At 52.0% G+C, this 22,189-nt stretch overlaps 1 protein-coding gene across 10 annotated transcripts in view; it reads left to right on the top strand.

Moving 5' to 3' along the window:
• ARHGEF2 (Rho/Rac guanine nucleotide exchange factor 2) overlaps window positions 1-22,189 on the top strand; it is a 47,722-nt gene that overhangs the window by 10,732 nt on the left and 14,801 nt on the right. For 5 of the 10 annotated variants that reach the window (XR_013173991.1, XM_077156425.1, XM_077156424.1 and 2 more), the window contains 5 exons: window positions 4,798-4,836; window positions 6,475-6,592; window positions 7,158-7,197; window positions 8,435-8,543; window positions 20,895-21,039. Coding sequence is in view for 9 of the 10 variants with exons in the window: in XM_077156425.1 (XP_077012540.1) it covers window positions 4,798-4,836; window positions 6,475-6,592; window positions 7,158-7,197; window positions 8,435-8,543; window positions 20,895-21,039 (451 nt within the window). In the remaining variant the exon portion in view is untranslated. Of the gene's footprint in view, window positions 1-4,797; window positions 4,837-6,474; window positions 6,593-7,157; window positions 7,198-7,960; window positions 8,244-8,434; window positions 8,544-11,920; window positions 12,648-13,064; window positions 13,296-13,507; window positions 13,584-20,894; window positions 21,040-22,189 lie in introns of those variants that run through there. The other 5 variants (XM_077156426.1, XM_077156429.1, XM_077156431.1 and 2 more) reach the window with 5 other exon arrangements.

Raw genomic sequence — 22,189 nt, 5'->3', positions numbered from 1 at the left:
TATTTCATTCTAGTTTTAAATTTTAATTTTCCTGTTGAAAAACGATGCTGAGCACCTTTTTGTAAGTTTATTGGCCACCTGAATATTTTCTTCTATGAAGTGTCTGTTCAAGACTTTTGGCCGGTTTAAAAAAAAATAGTTTGTCTTTTTCTTACTGATTTGTAAGAGCTCTTTATATATTCTGGATACGAGTTCTTTGTCATGTACATGTATTGCGACTATTTCCCCCCAGTCTGGGATGTGCATTTTTACTTTCCTAATAGTGTCTTTTAATGGCATGGGTTTTTTATTTAGATGAAGTCTAATTTATCAAGTTTTTAGTGGCTAATGCTTTTGGTCACCTCTAAGAAGTCTTTGCCTATCTCAGGGAGGTGAAGGTTTTCTTCAATGTTTTCTTCTAGAAGCTTTGTAGTTTTAGTTTTTACATTTAAGTCTATGATTTATATTGATTTCTGTGTATGGTGGGTCAAGGTTTATTTATTTTTTCCTGCAAATATCCAGTTGCCCGTCATAATTTATTTAAGGCTTTACTTTTCCTATTGAACTTCCTCGGTGTCTTTGTTGAAAATTGTGACCATATTTGCAAGGGTCTAATTTTGGGCCCTCTTTTTGTGTTGCACTAATCTATTTATCTCTCTTTATGCAATCACATTGTTTTCATTGCTGTATTTTATTGTAAGTCTTAAAAATCTAGTGTAAGTCTTCCAACTTTATTATTCTTCTAGAAGACTCCTTGGCTATTCTCGGTCCTTTGCATTTCCATGTGAATTTTTAAATTAACTTATCGATTTCTATAAAACAAAATATCCTGCTTTGTATTTTGATTGAGATTACATTGAATCTTAAATTAATCTTAAAATTAATTTAGGACCAATTGGCATGTTTACAATATTGTCTTCCCATCCATGAAAATAGTATCTGTTTCGTTAGACTTTGAAAATATACATATCCGGGCCATGGTGGCTCAGCAGGCAGAGTTCTTGCCTGCCATGCCGGAGACCTGGGTTTGGTTCCCGGTGCCTGCCCATGCAAAAAAATATATATATATGTATACATATACATATATCTCCTTCATAAAGTATTGACTTTCTTTATATAGGTCTTGCCAATCTTTACAAGATTTATTTCTGGGCACCTTATAAGTTTTGATTGTTTTTATAAATGTTTTCTTATTTTTGAATAACATTTAAAGATTACTTTGGTTTATAGAAATGGAATTGAATAGATCTTTGTACAGTAATCTTATAGTTATTCATCTAACTAAATGCCTTTTTCAGTTCTAATAATTTATCTGTGGATTTTGGGGTTTTTTTTTTTTTGAAAAGGGAAAGCTTTTATTTTTCCACATTTAAAGAAACAAGAGCATCTAAAGCATTGAAACAATTAATGCAATACATGATTCTCAATGGGACATAACAATGGAAAAGACTCAAAAGCATGTTAGTAGAACATACGAAAAAACCTGGAACATAGGCTGGAAATTTTATGTCAAAATATAAAACTTAAAGTTTTATATCAATATTAAATTAAAATGTAGGGAAATATAAATCTTGTGATAGGAGATGGTTTCCTTTACCATACACCCAAAACACAAGCAATGAAAAAAGAAATAGATTATCGGTATCTCCTCAGAATTAAACACTTTGTGCATCAAAGGATTTGCTAGGAAGGTAAAAAGGCAACTTACACAATAAGGGTTTTTTTTTTTTAAGTAGACGATCATATCATCTTTCATTGATAATTTTGCTGTTTCTTTTCCAATCTTATTGTTTTCATTTATTTTTCTTGCCTTACTGTGCTGGCTAGGGCTCTAATACAATATTTAATATGAATGGTGAGCCTGATCACCCTTGTCTTGTTTTTGTTTTAGAGGGAGTACATCTTATATTTCACTATTAAGATTGATTTTGCCTGCAGTTTTTGAAAGATACTCTTTGTCAGGTTAAGGAAGATCTCTTCTATTCTTAATGGAAGGTATTAGGTATATTATAGGGATTTTTTTGTCAATCTTTAATTTAGGCATTCTGTGATATTTCATTATGGTTTTAATTTTCCTATTGAAAAATGGTGTTAATTACTTTGAATGGGTGTTGAATTTTTTTTTTTTTTTATTAACGGAAAGAAAAAAAAAAGAAATTAACACAACATTTAGAAATCATACCATTCTACATATGCACTCAGTAATTCTTAACATCATCACATAGATGCATGATCATTGTTTCTTAGTACATTTGCATCGGTTTAGAGGAACTAGCAACACAACAGATAAAGATATAAAATGTTAATATAAAGAAAAGAAATAAAAGTAGTAATAATAGTAAAAAACAACAACAACAAACAAACCAACAAGCAAACAAAAACAAAAAAAACCCTATAGCTCAGATGCAGCTTCATTCAGTATTTTAACATGATTACTTTACAATTAGGTATTATTGTGCTGTCCATTTTTGAGTTTTTGTATCTAGTCCTGTTGCACAGTCTGTATCCCTTCAGCTTCAATTACCCATTGTCTTACCCTGTTTCTAACTCCTGCTGAACTCTGTTACCAATGACATATTTCAAGTTTATTCTCGAATGTCCGTTCACATCAGTGGGACCATACAGTATTTGTCCTTTAGTTTTTGGCTGGATTCACTCAGCATAATATTCTCTAGGTCCATCCATGTTATTACATGGTTCATAAGTTTATCTTGTCTTAAAGCTGCATAATATTCCATCGTATGTATATACCACAGTTTGTTTAGCCACTCGTCTGTTGATGGAGATTTTGGCTGTTTCCATCTCTTTGCAATTGTAAATAACGCTGCTATAAACATTGGTGTGCAAATGTCCGTTTGTGTCTTTGCCCTTAAGTCCTTTGAGTAGATACCTAGCAATGGTATTGCTGGGTCGTATGGCAATTCTATATTCAGCTTTTTGAGGAACCGCCAAACTGCCTTCCACAGTGGTTGCACCCTTTGACATTCCCGCCAACAGTGGATAAGTGTGCCTCTTTCTCCGCATCCTCTCCAGCACTTGTCATTTTCTGTTTTGTTGATAATGGCCATTCTGGTGGGTGTGAGATGATATCTCATTGTGGTTTTGATTTGCATTTCTCTAATGGCCAGGGACATTGAGCATCTCTTCATGTGCCTCTTGGCCATCCGTATTTCGTCTTCTGGTAGGTGTCTGTTTAAGTCTTTTTCCCATTTTGTAATTGGGTTGGCTGTCTTTTTGTTGTTGAGTTGAACAATCTCTTTATAAATTCTGGATACTAGACCTTTATCTGATATGTCATTTCCAAATATTGTCTCCCATTGTGTAGGCTGTCTTTCTACTTTCTTGATGAAGTTCTTTGATGCACAAAAGTGTTTAATTTTGAGGAGCTCCCATTTATTTATTTCCTTCTTCAGTGTTCTTGCTTTAGGTTTAAGGTCCATAAAACCGCCTCCAGTTGTAAGATCCATAAGATATCTCCCAACATTTTCCTCTAACTGTTTTATGGTCTTAGACCTAATGTTTAGATCTTTGATCCATTTTGAGTTAACTTTTGTATAGGGTGTGAGAGATGGGTCTTCTTTCATTCTTTTGCATATGGATATCCAGTTCTCTAGGCACCATTTATTGAAGAGACTGTTCTGTCCCAGGTGAGTTGGCTTGACTGCCTTATCAAAGATCAAATGTCCATAGATGAGAGGGTCTATATCTGAGCATTCTATTCGATTCCATTGGTCGATATATCTATCTTTATGCCAATACCATGCTGTTTTGACCACTGTGGCTTCATAATATGCCTTAAAGTCAGGCAGCGCGAGACCTCCAGCTTCGTTTTTTTTCCTCGGGTGTTGAATTTTATCTGTGCTTTCCTGCATTTTATTGAACTGGACATTTTTCCCTCCTTTAATCTTTCATATAGAGGTGTGAATTACACTTAAAGATTTTTCTCATGTTAAACCACTGTTTATTTTGAAGATAAATCCAACTTTGTCATGATGCATTATCTTTTTTATGCACAGATGAATTTCATTTGTGGTATCAATTATTTATTGATGTGCAACAAACCACCTTCAAACTTAGTGACTTAAAACAACAATATTTATTTTTTGACTTGCAATTCTGTGAGTGGGCAATCTGAGCTGAGCTCAGCTGGGTGGTTCTTCTGCTGTTCTCACCTGCAGCCACTTATGTGCTTGCAGTCATCTGGCAACTTGAATAGAGCTGAATGGCCAAGGCTGGTCTTGCTCGCTTACCTGTCAGTTGGCAGCTACCAGTTGGGATACTTGGATCTCGTCAAGTTTGCTTTGGCTTGTTCACACAGTAATATAATTCCAGTGAGGCCAAGGGTGGAAACTTCAAGGCTTCTTGAGGTCTAGACTCAGAAATCACATAACGCCACTGCATTCTATTCATCAAAGTTTGGCAGAAAGCAAAAGAGCAACCCAAATTCAAACAGGGAAGAAAGAAAAGACTCATTTTTAATTGGAGGAGCTGAAAATAATTTGTGGCCATTTTAAATCTACTAATATTGTTAATGTTTTGTCTGAGATTATTGTACTTAGGTTCATAAGAAAGGTTGACCGATAATTTTCCATTGTTGTACTGTCCTTATGTTATTTTAGAGTGAAGGTTATACTTGCCTAATATAGAGAGTTGGGGAGTATTCTTTCTCTCTCTACTTTTTTTTTGGAAGAGTTTTTACAAGATGATCTGTTCCTTGAGAGAGCTGTCCCTTGACTACTAAAACTGTTTTGGCCTGGTGTTTTGCTTTTGTTGTTGCTTTTATAGGAAGGTTAATGACTGATTCAATTTCTTTCATAGGACCGTTCAGACTTTCTATTTCTTCTTGATTCAGTTTTGGTAAGTTATATGTATAATTTATTTTTATTTTTTAAAGCATTTGTCTATTTTATTTACATTTTCAAAAGTATTGGCATGGAGTTGCAAGTAGTATTATATATTTTTTAATTACTGCTCTTTCTGTGGTTAGGCTCACTCTTTCATTTTAATTTTGTTTATTTGTGCCTTCTCTCCCTTTTTTCTTTTTCTTTACTTCTTATATCAGAGATCTGTCTGTTTTAGATCCTGTTCAAATAAAAACAAACAAACAATTCTTGGGCTTATTGATCTTCTCTATTTTATCCTTTACTACTTCACGGATCTGTGCTTTCATCCTTATTATATCCTTCCTTCTGTTTTCTTTGGGCTTATTTTGTTGTTCTTTTTCTAACTCTTTAAGTTGGCATAGTGCATTAATTTTCAGCTTAAAACATTTTTCAATATAAGCATTTTAAGGGCATAAATTGCCCTTGAAATACCACTTTGGCTGTCACCCACAAGTTTTGTTCTGCTATTTCACTATTACTCACTTTTAAAATATCTTAACATCTTCATTATTATTTCTCCTTTAATCAGTAACTTATTCAAAAGGTGTTTTAAAATTCTAAATCTATACATCTTTTCTAAAACTTAAGGAAGCTTGAAGTAGAATATACGTACAGAAAAGTGTATAAACCTTAAAAGCACAGTTTAATGAATAATTAGGAAGCAAACAGCTGTGTAACCACTGCATGTAAACAAAATCTTGTTAACTATAGTCCACAGTTTACATTAGGGTGCAATTATAATATTTTTTCATCAGTTGTAAGAAATATTAATGCAAGATATTATCAGTAGAGAGGAGATATATGGGACCTCTGTATTTTCTGCAAACCTATATCTTCTCCAAAAAAGGAAAATAGTATTGCCAAAATCCAGAACCCCCTCCCCTTCTTTTCACCACTTTCCTGACTTTGAGGATTGATTTTCTTTATAGATTTAGCACCTATGCATGCATCTCTAAACAATATCAGTTTTGCCTACTTTGAACTTGCTATGAATGTAACCATACAAAATCTAAATCCTTTGTGCCTTGATTTTTTTCATATTGTTGAGTGGGCTGTGGTTTGTTCACTTTTATTGCCGAATAGTATTTCAGTGTATGAATATATCACAGATTCTTTACCCATTTGCTGAGGTTGGACAGATCTGATCTCTGTGACACAGGTTCTTTGAAATGTGTTAAGATTTGCCTTATGGCTTAATGCGTGGCCAGTTTTTGACATGCTCATGTAGGCTTGAAAAAAAAAAACATTCTTTAACAGTGGAGTGTGTGCTGTATGACTATTTCTATTCCCTTATTGCTTCAGTTTTTATCATTACCTGCCTGGTCTCTATGGGTTGAGTTCGTCACCTCTGGAAATCATTCACCACAAATATTTTCTTGTCCAAGATATTATCTATATTAAGAAAGCCTGGGCTTGACTTGCAGCAGAGCGATGCATGCTAAATAGCAGGAATAACTTCTGAAATATTTCAAGTGCAATATCACAGATATGGGGGGTGGAGAGCAACGGGAAGCCTTGATTTGAAGAAGGGCCAAACTACGGGAAAGCGTAGTACACGGGGAAAGATGGACGAAGGCTGGCCCCTGGGTGAGGACTCTGGACTTGTTTCTAGGGCCAGCGTTCCTGTCACCCCTCTGTTGCCCCTTCAGACCACTTGGCAGCCGGCATCCTTTCTAAATCTGTGTCCATGAGTGGCATCAGTGACTTCCTGGGCTGCTCAGATTCAGCTGGTAAGTAAAGGCGGGGAGTCAAGCAGTGGTGGCCCTTCCTCCACCAGTCTCACCACCACCCAGAGCCAGCTGTTTGGGTCCAGACCACACACCCTGGAGCCCCCAAATGCCTTTATTTAAATGAGAGGTCTGAATTCAGGCCTTTGACCTTCTGAGACTCTCCTTCTGACGAAGGAGGAGAGAGAACAGTGTGAAGATCTCCAACCCACCACCTCATCAGAGATGGAGGACAGTTATCTGCAGTGTCCCTTGTCTTCAAGGTGTGGCATTGAGGCAGTGTGAAATCTCTGTCCTCCCCATCACCAGAAACACAACTGAAACACAGGTCCCAGCCCCCTTCTCCTGGGAACCTCGGTGTCCTGCTCCCCTGGCTCCTAAGTTCCTCAGGTGCCCTGGGCTCAGAGCCCGCCCTCCTTCCCCGCTCCCCAGCCCCCGCCCTCAGGAATGGCGTCACATGCACCTGCAGCCGGGGAACCTGATCCAGGTAGAGGGGGTGGGGGCGGCGGCTGTGGACGCCTTTGTCTGGCTTCAGCCAGTCACTTCTCCTTTCTTTTTGTTTTGGCAGAGAATTTATCCCAGTCCCCTGCTGCTGACCTCAGCAAAAGGTGAGTTTGGGGGACTCAGAGGCCTTCAAAGGCCTAGACAGGGGAGAGATGATGGGAGACTGGGTCGTTGATTTTGTAGCCTCGGGCGTCTCTCTGCTTCCCAAAACATTGCAACCCTTTCCACTTCCGATTGAAGACCTCCAAATATCCAGACATCATCTCTCCCTGAGCCTACACAGAATCTGTCCTCTTCTCTTTAGGAGGGAAGGCTCAGGTAGGGGCCCCATGGAATAGGGAAGAAATTAGGGGGAAAGAAGGCGTATCCAGACTATAGGATGCCAGTTCAGTCAAAGAGGGTGGGTGCTCCTCGCTGATGCCCGTAACATAAGCTCGAGTAGGCAGGGCCGCTGCTGGACCGTCTGCGGGAGATCCGTGACCAAGGACCAAAACACAACAGGGAGAGCTGTGACCAAGGACCACGGATCATATAAGCGACCAGTGGGGAGTGGCTCTCAGGAAAGCTGGGCCAGGACCTTACAGCTCCGAGGGGAGAGGGCAGGGGCTGAAGGCATAGTTCAGGAATCCAGTGAGGCTGCAGATTTAATAACTGTGTAAACGAGCATGCAAAATCAGCACCTGTTTCCTTGGCTCCTGACAGCGATTAGAGCGGGTCAGGCCTCTAAGACCGTGTCAGCAAGTCATGGGCCCTTTAAGATATGGGGCTCCGATTTGCAGTCCTGAGAATCTCTAGCTGACACATCCTCCTGGCTCCCGGTTTGGGATTAGCTCATGGGATGGGGCTGATGAAATCCCAGGAAACTCAGTCCCTCCTGGCATTGGGCCCAGAGGCCCTCTGCAAACAGCAGAAAGGGTCGCATCCAGGGCTCCTGTTCTGCAGTGTGGGGGGGGGGGGTGCCCCATGGGAGAGCCCCCGCCCCCCGCCCCTCCGGCCCGGGGCAGCAGGAGAGAGGAGGCTGAGCCCTCCCATCCCGGGCCGGCGTTAGGTAGGGAGAGGGATTCTGCAGCTATCGGGGAGGAGCCCGGACCGTCCTCATAAACAGAGGGGCCTTCGAAACTCCAGTGTCGGCATCCAGGAAGTCACAGAGGTCGGGGCGGGGTGTTGCCGTTTTCTCCGGGTCCTTCCTCTCTCATCCTCACCCTTTGTGTCAGGGGGCGCCCCCTCCTATCCCCACTCTCTCTCCTGTCCGTGACCCCTCCAGCCCCCTTCTCTCCGGGAGCTACTTTCTTCCTTGCCAGCTCCGTCTGCACCTCGGCACCTCTTCTCTCTGCCCCGCAGTCCCTGGAGCAGCAGCAGCGGGCAGCTGGAAGGGGACTCGGGCTCCTGGGCAGGCTCCTCCCTGCGCCGGACCGTCAGCTTCCTGTTGGGCATGACCAGAAAGTCCAAGGTAGGAGACAGATGGGGGAGCTGGGGGAGCGGGAGGCCTGGGCCCCACCGTCCTCCTCTGCACCCCCAGTTGGATGGTGTCAGGGCCTGGGGCCCAATTTTAAGGGAACACATGCTGTCTCTCCCAGCCTCCCTCCCCACACACCAGCACATCACCTTTTCTCTGCCTCTCGCCATGCCTCCAGCTCAGCAGCAGGCTGTGGACGCGGCCGAGGAGGGCCAGGAGCCTGGGAAGCTGAGAGGCAGCCGAGCCCTGCCTCTCTTTAGGCCTCCCATAGCTAACAAGTGGGCAGCAGAAGTCCTAACTTTTGGACATAATAACGATCATTATTCCAGCATACTCCATACTTCTTCGTAGAGTATCAGGGTTTGCAAAGCGCTTTTTATACTCATAGTTTTACGGGGGGATACAGCAGCTGAAGGAGTTGAAATTGGACCATGGGCAGAGAGGAAGCCAGGAAGGTCTGTGGTTATGGAAGCCCATGGAAGCACATGCCGGCCGCCCAAGTGTGGCCGTGGGCAGCTCTGACCCCGGGGAGGTGACCGCGCATTGGAACTTTGCTCTGTACTTTATTACTAATCCCCCTGCACTGGCGCGGCCGGGCACTCTGCTTGCTGCCTGAATTCATTCCGACTGTCTTCACCTACCAACAGGAGAAGCCGCCCTCCCCCTTTCCTCTCATGGGCTCCCCAAGCACACATGTCCCCTCCAAGTGGGGCGGCTTCTGAGTATTGAGAGAAACGCCAGGGCAGACAGCTCTTTGTAATCTGCTCCAAAGGTCACAGATTCTCACCCACTGGGGTTGCTCGGGCTCCTGCGTGCCCCTCTCACCCCGCCAGTGCCAGCCTCCCTCTGCCAGCCCTTCAGCCGGATCCCCCTTGCCATGGGCAGCAGCGAAGGTGGAGGACACACCATGCCGTGCTGACAGCATCATGTCACCGCCTGCCACTGAGGGGGAGCTGAGGCTGATGTAGGCAGGAGGCCAGGGGAGCCTGAGAGAAGGAGGAGCAGGCAGAAAATCTTAAAGATGGAGGTGGGGAGGGCAGAGGGGCAGTGAGCATTCTTCTCCCCCATGAGAACAAAACAAAAACAGAGACCTTGGGGTCTGAGTCCCATTTCCCCATGGGCTCTCAGGTTCAGGGTCGCAGAGTCCAGTGGCAGAGTCGCCTCCTTCTCTTGCCGTGGTGGGGGGATGGGGGGGGTGTTGGGTGCTGCCCAGGTGGTTCAGATCCCACGGTCTGCATTTGCCCCAACAGCCTGATCTGGTGGGGGGCTGAGTGGCCCAGTGAGGGGGAATGTGGGGACAGACTTTGGAGTCCAGACACGCAGCAGGAAAAGGCCAGCGTAAGGCAGATTTTCCCACCAGCCTTTCCTTACCAGTGTCTCTGGTCCTGCCTCCCTCTTCCTCATGTCCTGGCCCACTGCCTTCCACCCTCATGTAGGTCTCTTGCCTACATCAACCTCAACTCCCCATCTGTGGACGGTGATGAGAAGACGCTGGCAACACGACGTGGTTTCCCTCCACCTTCCCTGCCAGCCCAGAGCAAGGGGGATCCCTGGGTACAAGGCTGACAGAGGGAGGTTGGCATTGAGGGGGGGCTGGGAGGGGCCAGAGCTGCCCCAACAGGCCAGAATCCTTGACTTTTCAAGGTGGCTTTGATGGTGTACTTAACCTCTCTCTCCATCCTCCCAGACTCCCTCACCCCCCACCCCCAACTCTCCATCCCAGCATGTGTGTGTGTGTGTGTGTGTGTGTGTGTGTGTGTGTGTGTGTGTGTGTGTGTGTGTGTGTGTGTGTGTGTGTGTGTGTGTGTGTGTGTGTGTGTGTGTGTGTGTGTGTGTGTGTGTGTGTGTGCGCCCTGAATCTGGAGAACATTAGGTGGGGCTAGAGAGAAACTCAGGCAAGCAGTGAGAGAAGGAAGTGGCTTATTCCTTCCCACTTGACCAAGCATTGTGCAGTTAACAAAACACTTTCCTAGGGGTCAGCTCATTTAAGTCTTATAACAGTTCTGGCAAAGGAAAATATTTTAATCTCCATTTTACAGACAAGATAGCTTAGAGCTACATTTCTTGCCCCTGACCCTACAGCTGTAAGGGGTGGGACTGTACTGCAAACCCAGAGCTTTGATTATCTAATGCTGCCTCTGCCTTCCTCAGTCAACTTTACACAACGGTTTATCCCTTGTCTTCCCTTTCTCTCCCATCTCTGTTGGGCAGCCACTAGAGCTAATTACACCATGGCCACTCCCTCCCAGAATACACCGCGTCCAGAGCAATCAAAAGGAAGATGTTCAACCTGGGGCCCCTCACCTTGCAATGTGAGGGGCACATTTGTTAAATTAAATGGGCTGAGGAAGGTGGTGGCTATTTTTAGATTCTAGCAGAAATTAGGATGGACTTTTTTGTTTTTGTTTATCTACAAAACATTTTTCTGAAAATCTGGGAGATATCACTGGCAAGGAGTAGGGAAGTTGGGAGGAGGAAGGGCTTTGGGAGAAGGAACAGGGGATGCTAAGGAGAAAGGATGAAGGGTTCATTGTGCCAGAGGCTACAGAAAATGGAAACTGAGTCAAGATGCAAGCTTAGCTCACTAAAAGCCAGGGATTTTTAAACGTAGAGCAGTTTCCTTTATCATCTCCCTACCTTCCCTGGTACTCATCTGCTAAGTGGGAGAAGAGGACCCAGAGTGACAGGCAGGTAACAGGACAGCAGGTGGGACAAAAGGAAAGGAGACTGAAGCTTGGGGTGGGAGACAGAAAAGGGTTGGAGGGTCAGGTCTGCTCCTTCATACAGAGTTCCTGAGTTGAGTTGGGGGCTGGGAGGGCCCCAAAAGAAACCCTGAGGTTCAGGTCCTAGGCTTATGAGGTACCAAGCTAGAGCAGGGCTCTTTAAGGTTCTGTTCTCAGCTAGCAATACCTGCCCTTCCCAAGGCGAGAAAAGCTGAGGTCCCTGCCCACCCCCACCTCTGGGCCCCCCAGTGGGCGGAGTCCTGAGGCCAGGCTGTTCTTAAATTTAGTGCTTTCTTCAGCCTTGATGGTCCGCTGAGGGGGTGGGAGTGGGGTGGGAGGCAAGTTTAGGGGACTAGGGGCCCCCAGCTTGCTGGTGTTCGGGAGCTCCTGGGACCTTCCCAGAGATCTCCCCTGCAGGTGGAACCTGGAGAAATAAGAGAACGGTTTTCCTGCCTTCCAATTTCCACCCAAACTGCTGCCAGTATGGTTTATTTCCATTTTTTTTTTCCTGGCCTTTGCTATATAAGGATCCGAAGCAGGGGAATGGGTGAAGGAGGTGAAGTAGGAGCTGCCAGGCAGGAGGGGGAGCAGGGGGAACAGCATGTGCGGACGGGGGCGGGTTGGGGTGCTCGGAGGGGGTGAGCCTCTCAGCCAGCTCAGCCAGTGGTGAGCAGCGGAGCCCAAAAATAGTGTCAGAGGCTAAAATTGGCCCCTTCAGGAATGCTGAGTTGGGCTTGAAACTTGCAGCCTGGCCCTGCTGAGGGAGCTCAGGCAAGGAGCCTGCCGAGCCGGGTTGTGCCGCCTCCTCCCCACCCTTCCTCAGGGTTAACCTCTCAGGACTAGAATCAGGCTACACCTGGCAGGCATAGGCTGCTGTGGCCTAGGGCTCCCGTGCTCTGCTTTCCCCAGAAAGAGGGGAGACCCTGCCAGGCGGAAATAAGCTGCCATGTGAGTGACCACGGTCAGTCCGGAAGAGGAATTTTCCCGAAGGCAGGAAGCTCATCAAGCTGGGACAAAGGGTCCAGGATGATAAATGCCTGCCCACCCCCACCCCGCTTCTTGAGGAGAGACCAGCCATGCCCCCAACTGGCCCCCTGTCTAAGGGCAGGCTGCTCTCTGGCCCTTTGGGTTGGGACTAGCTTGCAACAGCGAGAGAACTGGGGTTAGACACAAGGAAGGACTTTCTGGGCCTCTTAGCCTTCAGGTGGCAAATCCCCAGATGTTGCTGGCAGAGGCGGGGCCAGGGGGGATGGGCAGAGTGCGGTCCAGAAGGGCCCCGGGGGTGGGGCTGCTGGGAGAGTTGTCTGCTCTCGCCGTAGGATTTTTCGACCTCTGGGAGTGAATCCTGCCCTTCGCGCTTTCTAAAGACCCAGCCGTTAGTTCCCCTTTGATTTCCCCTCCCTTCCCCCACCCCCTAACCTCGATCGTAAAAAGGGTCTGCTCTCATCTGCTTTGATGGGTCCCGAAGGCCAGGAAGGAACTGGTCCTCGGTTCCCTGGGGAGCTGGGGGCCGCTGGACTCCTCGGGTCTGCGGGTCGTTAAAGCCCGGCGGGGGGGCGGGAAGGAAGACCTGGGGTGGGGCGAGCGCTGCAGGGTGGGTTTTGGGGAAACCAGAGTTAAGAGGCTGGCCCCTGGAGGCTGGAGGGCACCCCCAGGCGCCGGAGGGGAAACTGAGCGAGGGGCCCCTCCACCTGTCCGCGAACCCCCGGACTCCTCCGGGGCGCCCCGTCCCGCGCGGCCGCACCCCGCCCTCCCCGCCGCTCCGCCTTCCCCCTTCCTGGTCTCGGGCGGGGGTGGAGACTCGGGTTTGAGGAACTGGCGCTGGGTGCCGGGCGAGGGGAGTCAGACTTCCTGTCCCCGAGACCGACGCGTGCGGGGCGGACCCTTCCCCCCGCCCGCGCCCCACCAGAGCTGGACGCCTGGGTCCGCGCCGCGTCCCCCGGGCTGCCCCCACCGGATTATGTCGCGGATCGAGTCCCTCACGCGGGCGCGTATCGACCGGAGCAAAGAGGCGGCGAGCAAGGTGGGCTCTGAGACGCTGCGCCCGCAGCCCGCGGGCCTCGGGGCGCCCCCCGGTCCCCGACAGCCGCAGCGCACCCCCCGTCTCCCCGCCTGTTTTCCGGGCGCCAAAGTCGGGCGGAGCCGAGCGCGGCGGGACGCGGGAGGGGGCTGGGGGCAGGGGGCGGCGGGCGCGACCCGCGTCTCCCGCGCCGCGCGGGTTTTGTGCGGGGATCCGGGGAGAGGCGACACCTGGACGCCCGGGATCCGGTGGGACCGGGTGTTTGGGGCCGCGGGAAAGAAAGTTGCGCGGGTAAGGGACGGAGCGGGCGGCGGGAGGTGCGCGTGCCGGGGTGCGGAGGTGAAGGTTCTCCGGGACCCCCTTCGCCCCGGTCCCCCCGGGTGGCTCCCTGCGTTCCCCCGACCCCCACCCCCCACCTCAGTCGCTGGCTTGGTCGTTCCCCCTTTGTCCCCGCCATCCGGCGTTGGGGGCGGGAGGGGGTGGTTTCCCGGCTTCCTCCACCGCCACCGCCACCCCTCCGAGACAAAAGTCAGCTCCTCCTCTCCTCGCAAATGGACTTTCCAGCTGTGATTCAGTTCTCCCCTCTGGGTGGGCGGGCGGCTGGGGTCGGCGCGGCTGGAGAGGCGACTCCCCTCCCCTCCCCGGTCACCCAGGTGAAGGGTGAAGGGAGTAGAGGTCTTTGTGTGGCTGGGATCCTTTCTTCTATCCTTAGTGGGTGCTGAGTACCCCCAGTTCCTGGGTACCCCATCCCTGTCTGCCCCACTAGCTTCTAATTTCCTTGTTCACCTAAACTGAAACATTAAACCTTAGGCTGTGCTGGCATGCTGTGTGGTCACCCCAACCCCTTTCCCACATCTCTTATGCCCTCATCTTGCGACCAGTTCATCTGCCATTTCATGGGTCAGGGTGCCTCATTATCCGCACCCCCCCCCCCACACACACACTCCATCGTGACCTCTTGGCCACTCCATTCCAAGTGCCTTTTATCCCTGTCTTTGTACCCAGGCCCACTCCCAAAGGCCATGACCTTTCCGCACCCCAGGCCCCCAGACACGATGCAGCTGGCCTGTAGGTGAATGGTGAGAGCTGGGAGAAAGGGGGTGCGTGTAGACAGTGCCCCCAGCCCCCCCAGGGTACCCACATGGCACCCATTGTCAGAGAGGCCAGGAGGTGGTTTAACCCCTGGCTAGTATCGTTCCCCTCGTGCTTTGCCACCGTGTGCCCACCCTAAGCTGATCACCACCTTCAGACAAGGGACTGGGACCTCCGGGGCTTCTTGGGCCTGATGGAAGCGCAGACCACCACTCTTAGTCCCTTAGCCTACCTGTTTTGAGACTGAGTTGGGAAAGGTTACACCATGGGAGGTGAGGGGAGGCTCCAAGATCCTCCTTTGGGGGGCCGGATAAGAGTCTGCCAACTGGAAAACAAATGGGGATTTGAATAGGGCCTAAGACAAACAGAGGGGCTGGGGAGGATGGCCGAAGTGCGGTGGAACAGTGGGGTGGCAGCCTGGCTCCTCTCAACCCGCGCCAGGCCAGGCCCCAGCTCTGAAAATCTGTTTATTTTTTCAAACGTTGGAGCTGAGACCCTGGAGTTGAGCCAAGGGGGGCAGGCGAGGTTTTTTGAAACTACGGAAATTTGGTTCCACCCTAAAAAGGAAAGCCTTGGGGGAGTGGATGAGGGGGACAGACCTGGAGAGAGGTGTAGAGGGAGGTCCTTGGAGGGTAGATTCTGGGGTTCACCATTGTTGGGGGCTGCTGAGAGGCCAGGGACCTAGATCCTTGTGCCTTCTGTTTTTGTTTGTTTGTTTTTGAGCTGGTGGGGGGGCGGTGAGGGGGGAAATTTAAGGGCTGGGAATATCTTTGGCTCTTCTTTTTGCCTTAGAGCTGGGGGGCGGATTGGGGGTTCTGGCCGGGGAGTGGGGGTGGTGTGGATGTGCCGGCCGGGGAGGCCACCGGAGGAGGGTGGATGGCAGTTTGGGCTTTTCGGAAGGGGAGGGCCACCTCCGGAAAGCTGTGGTTACAGAGGGGGGGAGTTGGCTCTTAGCCAACAAACCCTGGATCCCCTCTCCCCCCTCCCCCAAGCGCACCAGCTGTCTCTTTTCTTTTTATACTGTGGGTGGGAAGTAGAGGGGGCCCACTAGAAATGAGATTATTTGAGCAAGATGGTCTCCCCTGCTCCCCACTTGGCAGGAGGGTCAGAGCTGAGTCTTCAGCCACCCGTTCTTTGCCTTTCTCTGGGACCTCCTGATGGGAGGAGGGGTTCAGGTATCATCTGCACCCCCTTTTCCTTTCCACCTCTATGGGATCTTTCTGTGTAGCCCCCTCCCCTTTTCCTTTTCCTTTTCACTCCATTTCTGTTCTTCCTTGCTCTCTTCCACCCCTTCAGTCCTCTCTGCTCTGCTTCCTGTCTCCACTGGCCCCAAACCCCACAGGTCCCCTTTCCCTCCTTAGCCCCCTGTTCTCCTCTCCCTCCTCCCCGAAACCCAAACCTTCTCTCTCAGAAAAAAGGGTCCTTTTCTGTCTAGGAGCGAGCAGGCCCCGAGACCCAGGGGTGGCTCTGGAGGCTGGGGTCCCCTTGGAATCCCGAGGACCCCAGCACTGGAGCGTGCGGTAGGCAAATGGAATGGGGAGAGAGGAGAGCCTGTTTCTTTGTTCTGAGACCCGGAGAGGTGGCTGGCTTTGTGTGCAGCCTTAGGGGTACGGCCAGACAGGAGGGCTGGGGGCGCTCAGGAGGGGGCCCAGTGGTATTTGCCAGGAACTTGAGAAATTGGGTTTTCTTGGAGGCCGAGGCTTTGGGGCGTAGGAAAAGATTCTAGGGGTTATGAAGGTTAGGGAAGGAGCCAAGGGGGAGGTGATAGGGAGGATGGGGGAAGGGCGCCGAAGCGTAGGAAGTCACTGCGTGGCTGCAGGGCCCTTTGGCTGGTTCTTGAAGAAGGACCTGCGGGGGCTGACCGGAGGACCCAGAGGGGTTCCAGCCTCACTCCCGGTGGCTTCCCTGGAACGTGACCTTGGAATCAGGGAGGGACAGACCCGAGTGTGCGAATACCGTGCGCGCATGTGACCTGTGTGTGTGCGTGTGTGCGCACGCGTGTTCCTGTGTCTCTTCCCAGATGCTCTGGGTGGCCTGTGTGGACGGTGGTCCCCAAAGTCGGGGGCTCGTGCCGAGTGTCCTGCTGTGAGGAAGTAGTTCTCTTCTTAGCGTCAGTCTCTGGTTTGTGGGTGGACTGGTCAGGGGTCCCGGAGCGGGTAAGAGAAATGACTGAGGAGCTGGCGGGACCCTTCTGGGTTTGTTTATGTCTCCTCGGGGGTGGGGGGAGGGTGGGCTGAAGGCAGCAGCTGCCCCCCTCCCGACCCAGCCGGCCTGCCCTGTGCCAGGAGGGCAGGGAGGCCTGGCACGGCCATTGTTCGCCTGCACAAACGCCCGTCTGTTTGCACTGCTCCCCCCGCCCTTTCTGCTGCCTCTCTCTCCTGGCCTGACAGGTGTGGCCGCACGGGGGGCAGGCTGCGCTCCAGGACGGCTGGGTCTCGGGCCGCTACCCCTCTCTAGCCTAATGTGATTCCCTGTGTCCCTTAGTTCCCCCCCCCCCGCCCCCCACCCGCCTCACCAGCATGCCCACCCCCTCAGCCCGCTGCACATCTTCATTAAGCAAGCATTTATTAAGTGCCTTTGTGTGTTCGGCAATGTCTTTCCGTGCTCTCTCTCTGACAGGCACCTTAGCGATTCTGTTCGGCCACCGTCCCCTCGGCCTTTTGCCTTTATCCTGTCCCGGGCCCTGTCCTCAGTCCCCGGTCGGGAACCATCTACCTCCTCATTTCCCAGCCTCAGAGCTCATCCCCTGTGACTCAGAACCCTGTCCAGCCTGTGACTGTCCCCCTGCCCTTCAGGGGCTGAGGCCCAGGTCTCTCTAACCCCTGCAGAACCCTCTGGGGGTCATCCTCCACCCACAATGGCCTCACCATCCAGGGAGCTCCTGCCTCCGTTTTGAGGCAAGGTCTGCTAGCGGTTGCAGCCGAGCTGGTCTGATTCTGATGCCATGTGCATCTCCCAGAGAGCTGGGTTTGGAGGTACTGGAAGGAGGAGGCAGGGCAGCTGAGAGCAGGGCTTGGGTGGAGAAGGTCTAACTCTGCCAGCAGGCCTTGGTCGTGCCTTGGGCTGCCTCTGGCTTTGAGCTTTGGAGTGGTCCCCTTCAGTGCCCCCTGCCATTTCACCCATTTTTCTTACTCCTAAGCGACCAAGATCTGGGATGAGAGTGGAAGGAGGTTTGGGTTGGCCTTAATCTGACCTCCAGAGGAAAACCTCTAAGCTCAAAGGAACTAGAAGGAAAGCCGGTCTGGGAGCCCTTCCGGAGGAAAGGAGAACCAAGAGCAAAGGAGACTCACAGCTCTGGAGCTGTGCAAGGGGTGGGGTGGGGGTGGGATGTGAGGGCCTGTGGGGTTCAAGAGCAGGGGGAGGGAGCACCCCTGGCTCCCCATGTCTTTCTTAGTGTCCATCCGTCTATCCTTTCCTCCATTTCCAAACACCTATTGAGTGTCCGCTTTCACATGCTTTTCCACTTCATCCTTGATGCTTTGCGGTGATATAGATGAAGGCTGGATAGCAAGGAAGACTTCCTTGTGAAGATTTGGGAGAAAGACAGATAGAAAGACTCGAGAGGCTGGACAGCAGAGGACCTAAACAGGGACTTGCTGTAAACTAGGCAGGAAGGGGCCCCTAGGTTGGGGGTGAGAGTGGACTAATCCCCTTTTCTTGGAGGACAGTTGAGGCAGTGGAGAAGGGCTGTCCTGTCGGTTGGTGGGTGAATGGGGGATCCATGTTATTACCTTGGGAACACCTGAAAAAGAGCAAGACCAAGAACCAAACAAGCCCTTTCGCTCCATCTCTGGAGCAGGCATCCCTTGGAAGCAAGGCCCTGCTTCCTTCCACCCTCACCAGCCCTGGGGCGGGCACAGGCTGCCTCTCGGACAATAGCACTAGGCAGTGCCAGGGCCGCTGGCTGCTGGGCTGTGCCCGTGCCGGGATGTGCTGCTGCTGTGGCTGCTGCCCGCTGCTGGCCCACCTCGACAGGGGGTCACTTCGGGAGAGGGTGAGTGTTGGGAGATGGCGGAGGCAGCTTGGAGCCCCTGGGTTGTTACTTGGTGGGGCACTGATGCTAGAGAGGGGAAGGGCCGCAGGAGACCCCATCCTCTGGTGGCCCCAGTTCTCTCCCTTCCTTTCCTCACTTCCCCCGAGGCGGCTGGGCGGGTGAGTGGGCCAGGAGCCCCGAGGTAGGGGGCCGGGACGGGGCCGGGACAGGTCGCCGAGGACGGTGAACGTTCTGCAGCCCTGGCCCCTCTGGACCTGCGGCTGATCTGGCAGATGTTATTTTAAATATCATTTTTATGTTGTCTGGTTTTTAAATGCAGTAAGTGCTCGGGCTTTTTATTTGTGTCATTGAGAAGGCTGGGAGGGCAGGAGAGAAGGGAGGGCGGGGGCAGTGACAAGAGATGCTTGGACATGGTCTAATAACCCTATTAGGTTATTATTCAGAGGGGATTTGATCTTCTAAGCAAAGAGCTATAATTTGGAGCTTAGATCTAACCTTAAATGGAGGTGAGATCAAACAGAGAATTTTCTAGTGGTCCATGTTGGTGGGTGCCTGGATAGCAGAGCGGGGAGGCTGCAGAGTTGGAGGTGGGTCAGCTTCCCGGAGGAGGAAGAGGGGGAGGGGGGAGGGGAGGAAGGCCTGGAGGGGGGGAGGGGAGGAGGGGAGGAGGAAGAGTTGGTAAAATGAGGCTGGCAGTGGGGTGGTAGGAGAGGCAGGGACACCAAAGGGGACGGGTGGGTGGGAAGGGGAGGCAGGGGTGGGAGAGGGAGGCGATGAGCATTGAAAGGGAGGACATAGGAAAGAGACCAGAAAATGGGAAGAGAAGGAGGAGAGCAGAGAAGAAGAAAGTAGATGATGGGTTGGGGATGAGGAGAGCGAAGGGAGCAGACCTCTGGGCTTTGCTCACCAGGCAAACCTGGACCCTCTGGGGGAGGTAGAAAAGGGGAAGATCTTGGGCCTCCAGGAAGCCCCGAGACTGCAGGGCAGCTCGGTCCAGTGCCCTCTGGCCCCTGCACTGCTGACTCAGCCCCCCACACTTCCCCTTTTGCCCCTGAGCCCCAAGCACTGCCTCCCTTCCCCTCCTCGCCTTCTAGTGCAGCTGAGTCAGGACGTGTCCCTTAGGCCCAGGCCGAGGGCTCGCCACTGAGGGCTGGTTCTCCTGCCCCTGAGCCCAGCCCGGGTTCCTCCGAGTTGGGGCTCATAGCGTCACCCTCAGCAATCAGAGTCCTGCTCGTGGTGTCTGAGAAGCAAGGAAGCCTTGGGAGGGGCGGTCTCGTCAGCTCCTATTCCTGCCCTGTTCTCCAGGAGTGGAGGAAAAGGCCAGGGGTCTGAGGTGACAGCTAAGGAAGGGCCTGGAGTAGGTGGGAAGAAAGGAATACCCATCTTCTCCACTTCCCAGGGTTTGTGGGAGACTCCGGGGCAGCGACAGAGAAGGGGTCGGGAAGGATAATGTACAGAGGCCGGTGGAAAGCAGGAGAAGAGAATGCTGAGGAGGTGAAGCACCAGCTTTGGAGATTCTAGGAAGGCACATGCTGGGCCCCTGCTCTAGAGACCCCAGAGCCGGGCCTGCAGCTTTAGGATGGAGGGCAGATAACAGAAGGGACTTTGTAGGTTGGAGAGACTTACTGGGCAAAGAATAGAGGGAGCTATCCTAGATGTTTGTCTCTGGAGGGCAGTATGAGAGGGGAACAGCTGACATCAGAGAAGGGCTTAAAGTTAGACTGCGGGAGAGACTTCCTGCCAGGAACATCCAAGAGTCCTTCCCTAAAGCTCCCAGAGAGGATGAGTGACCCAAGCCTTCTCCTGCCTCGAGGAGGAGGTTAATGGAGGACATGCTGCCTCCAGAGGGAGGCCCCGCATCTATGGATTGAGTGTTTATGGAAGAGTTAGGGCCTGGGATCCTGCCCTTGGGGTTGGGGATGGTCGCGCAAGATTTCTGCCCCCTTCAGCCAACCTAAAAAGGGGATCTCCTACCCCCACCCCGGCACAGCCCTCCCCCCCCTTGTCCCCCCCCCCCCCCCCCCCCGTGACTGCCACGGAGACAGCGGCTCCAACACTGGTTGTCATGGTTATGAGAGGAGCTAACTCCCATGGATTTGAAAGCGCTGGTGAGCTGGCACCCTCTGCTTCGCCCGCTCTCCCCCCCCCCCCCCCCGCGCATCTTCCCCCCCACCCGGCACGGGGGAGAGAGTACAGCAGCCCGGGGGTGAGCAGAGCTGGGGCCGGGAGGTGGAGTGAGGACGTGGAGGTCTGGAGCGCGGAAGATGAGTGGCCACAGGAGGCAGCCCAGCCGTAGGGGCCAGGTGGGTCGGTGGCCCGAAGCCCCTCGGGGCCGGCCCACTCCCCAGCTGCTGCTTCCGGCACCCATGGCAGGCTTTGCTTTCGGAACTGGCATCTTTCTGGCATCCCCGGCCGGCACTTGTCCCTTGCCTCTGCCCTCAGGTGCTCTCTCTGGACTCCTCGGGCTCCCTGGAATCTTCCAGCCTCACACCCTGTCTCTCTCATCCCTTCTGCAGAACCGGGAGAAGGAAAGGATGAAGGAAGCCAAGGATGCCCGCTACACCAACGGGCACCTCTTCACCACCATCTCCGTGTCGGGCATGACCATGTGCTACGCCTGTAACAAGAGCATCACGGCCAAGGAGGCCCTCATCTGCCCAAGTAAGTTGTTTGGATCCTGACTCACTTTGACCCTAATGTGTCCACCTGTCCTTCTTGACCTGCGTCCGTAAAGGGCCGCTGTCCTCTCTAGCTCCTGCTGGCCCCAAGGGCCAAAACCAGCCGCGAGCCCCTTGCCCCCCTTGCTGGCGCTGTGGGGTAGTGGGTGTTGGAATATGGTGGGGGTGGGGGGGGGAGGTAGCTGGGGCAGGAAGGCCTCTCGGGGACTGGGTGGGGGCGGGTGGCTGAGCTGGCTGTCCTTGCAGCTGTTGTCCACTGGGCACCCCCCGGCTTGCACAACAGCTGCTAAGGGTCCGAGAAACTGATTGGAGAAGGAACAGCAATGCTGGGGTGGGGGGTGGCGGTTGGAGGAGCTGAGTCCGAGCTGCCAGCCTTGCAGCTGCTTGTGCCCATCTTCCTGGGCGGACCTGGGCATTTGGGACTTGGGGGTCCCCTGCCCTCCCTGGGGGCACAGCCAAACGTTACTGCTTCTTGAAGCAAAGGATGGCATTAGGATCCTCGGCCTCAAATATTTAGTCTGACTATCCAAATGAGAAGGTTACATTGGAGCGTGTGTGTGTGGGTGGGTGTGTGGGTGCACGCGCGGGTGCCCCGAGGGAGGAAGGATTCAAACTCTGACCTTCCCCCACACGTGAGGGCAGCCCTGTATCCAGGGAATGCCTTCCTTCCCCAAGATGCCTGTACAGAGGGCCCCTGCCCCTGCCTGTGCCCCTGAATCTGTGGCAGAGAGACATGCCTGTCATGGGGCAGGACTGAAGGGGACTGTGACCCGCTGCTGAACGGTGGGGGCAAAAGCTCCAGCCTCTACAGGCCCATGGAACTTGGGGAAGGAACCCCCAGGAGGAGCCAGCGAGGTCTCCCCACTTCCTCAGTGCTGAATTTAGAGTTAGGAGGATGAGGAGGGGAACCCCAATCTAGATCCCTCTAGAGACCTGACAGAATTCCCGATCTGGAAGCCTGTTGCCAGGGGAACGGGGGAGGCGGGCAGCGCTATTTTGAGAGCAGGTGGAAAGCGGAGGTTCGATCCAGAGACACTGGGGGGTGGGGGAGAGAGGGGAGCTCCAGGGCGGTGGGGGCAGCCTCGCCCCCGTTTCTGTCTGGCCCCCTTCCCCTGCCCCCGCCCCACCCTGCT

The sequence above is a fragment of the Tamandua tetradactyla genome, chromosome 4 (genome assembly GCF_023851605.1).
Source record: "Tamandua tetradactyla isolate mTamTet1 chromosome 4, mTamTet1.pri, whole genome shotgun sequence".
NCBI lineage: Eukaryota > Metazoa > Chordata > Mammalia > Pilosa > Myrmecophagidae > Tamandua > Tamandua tetradactyla.
Note: the sequence above shows the minus strand (reverse complement) of the source record. Positions and strands in the feature narration are given on the sequence as shown.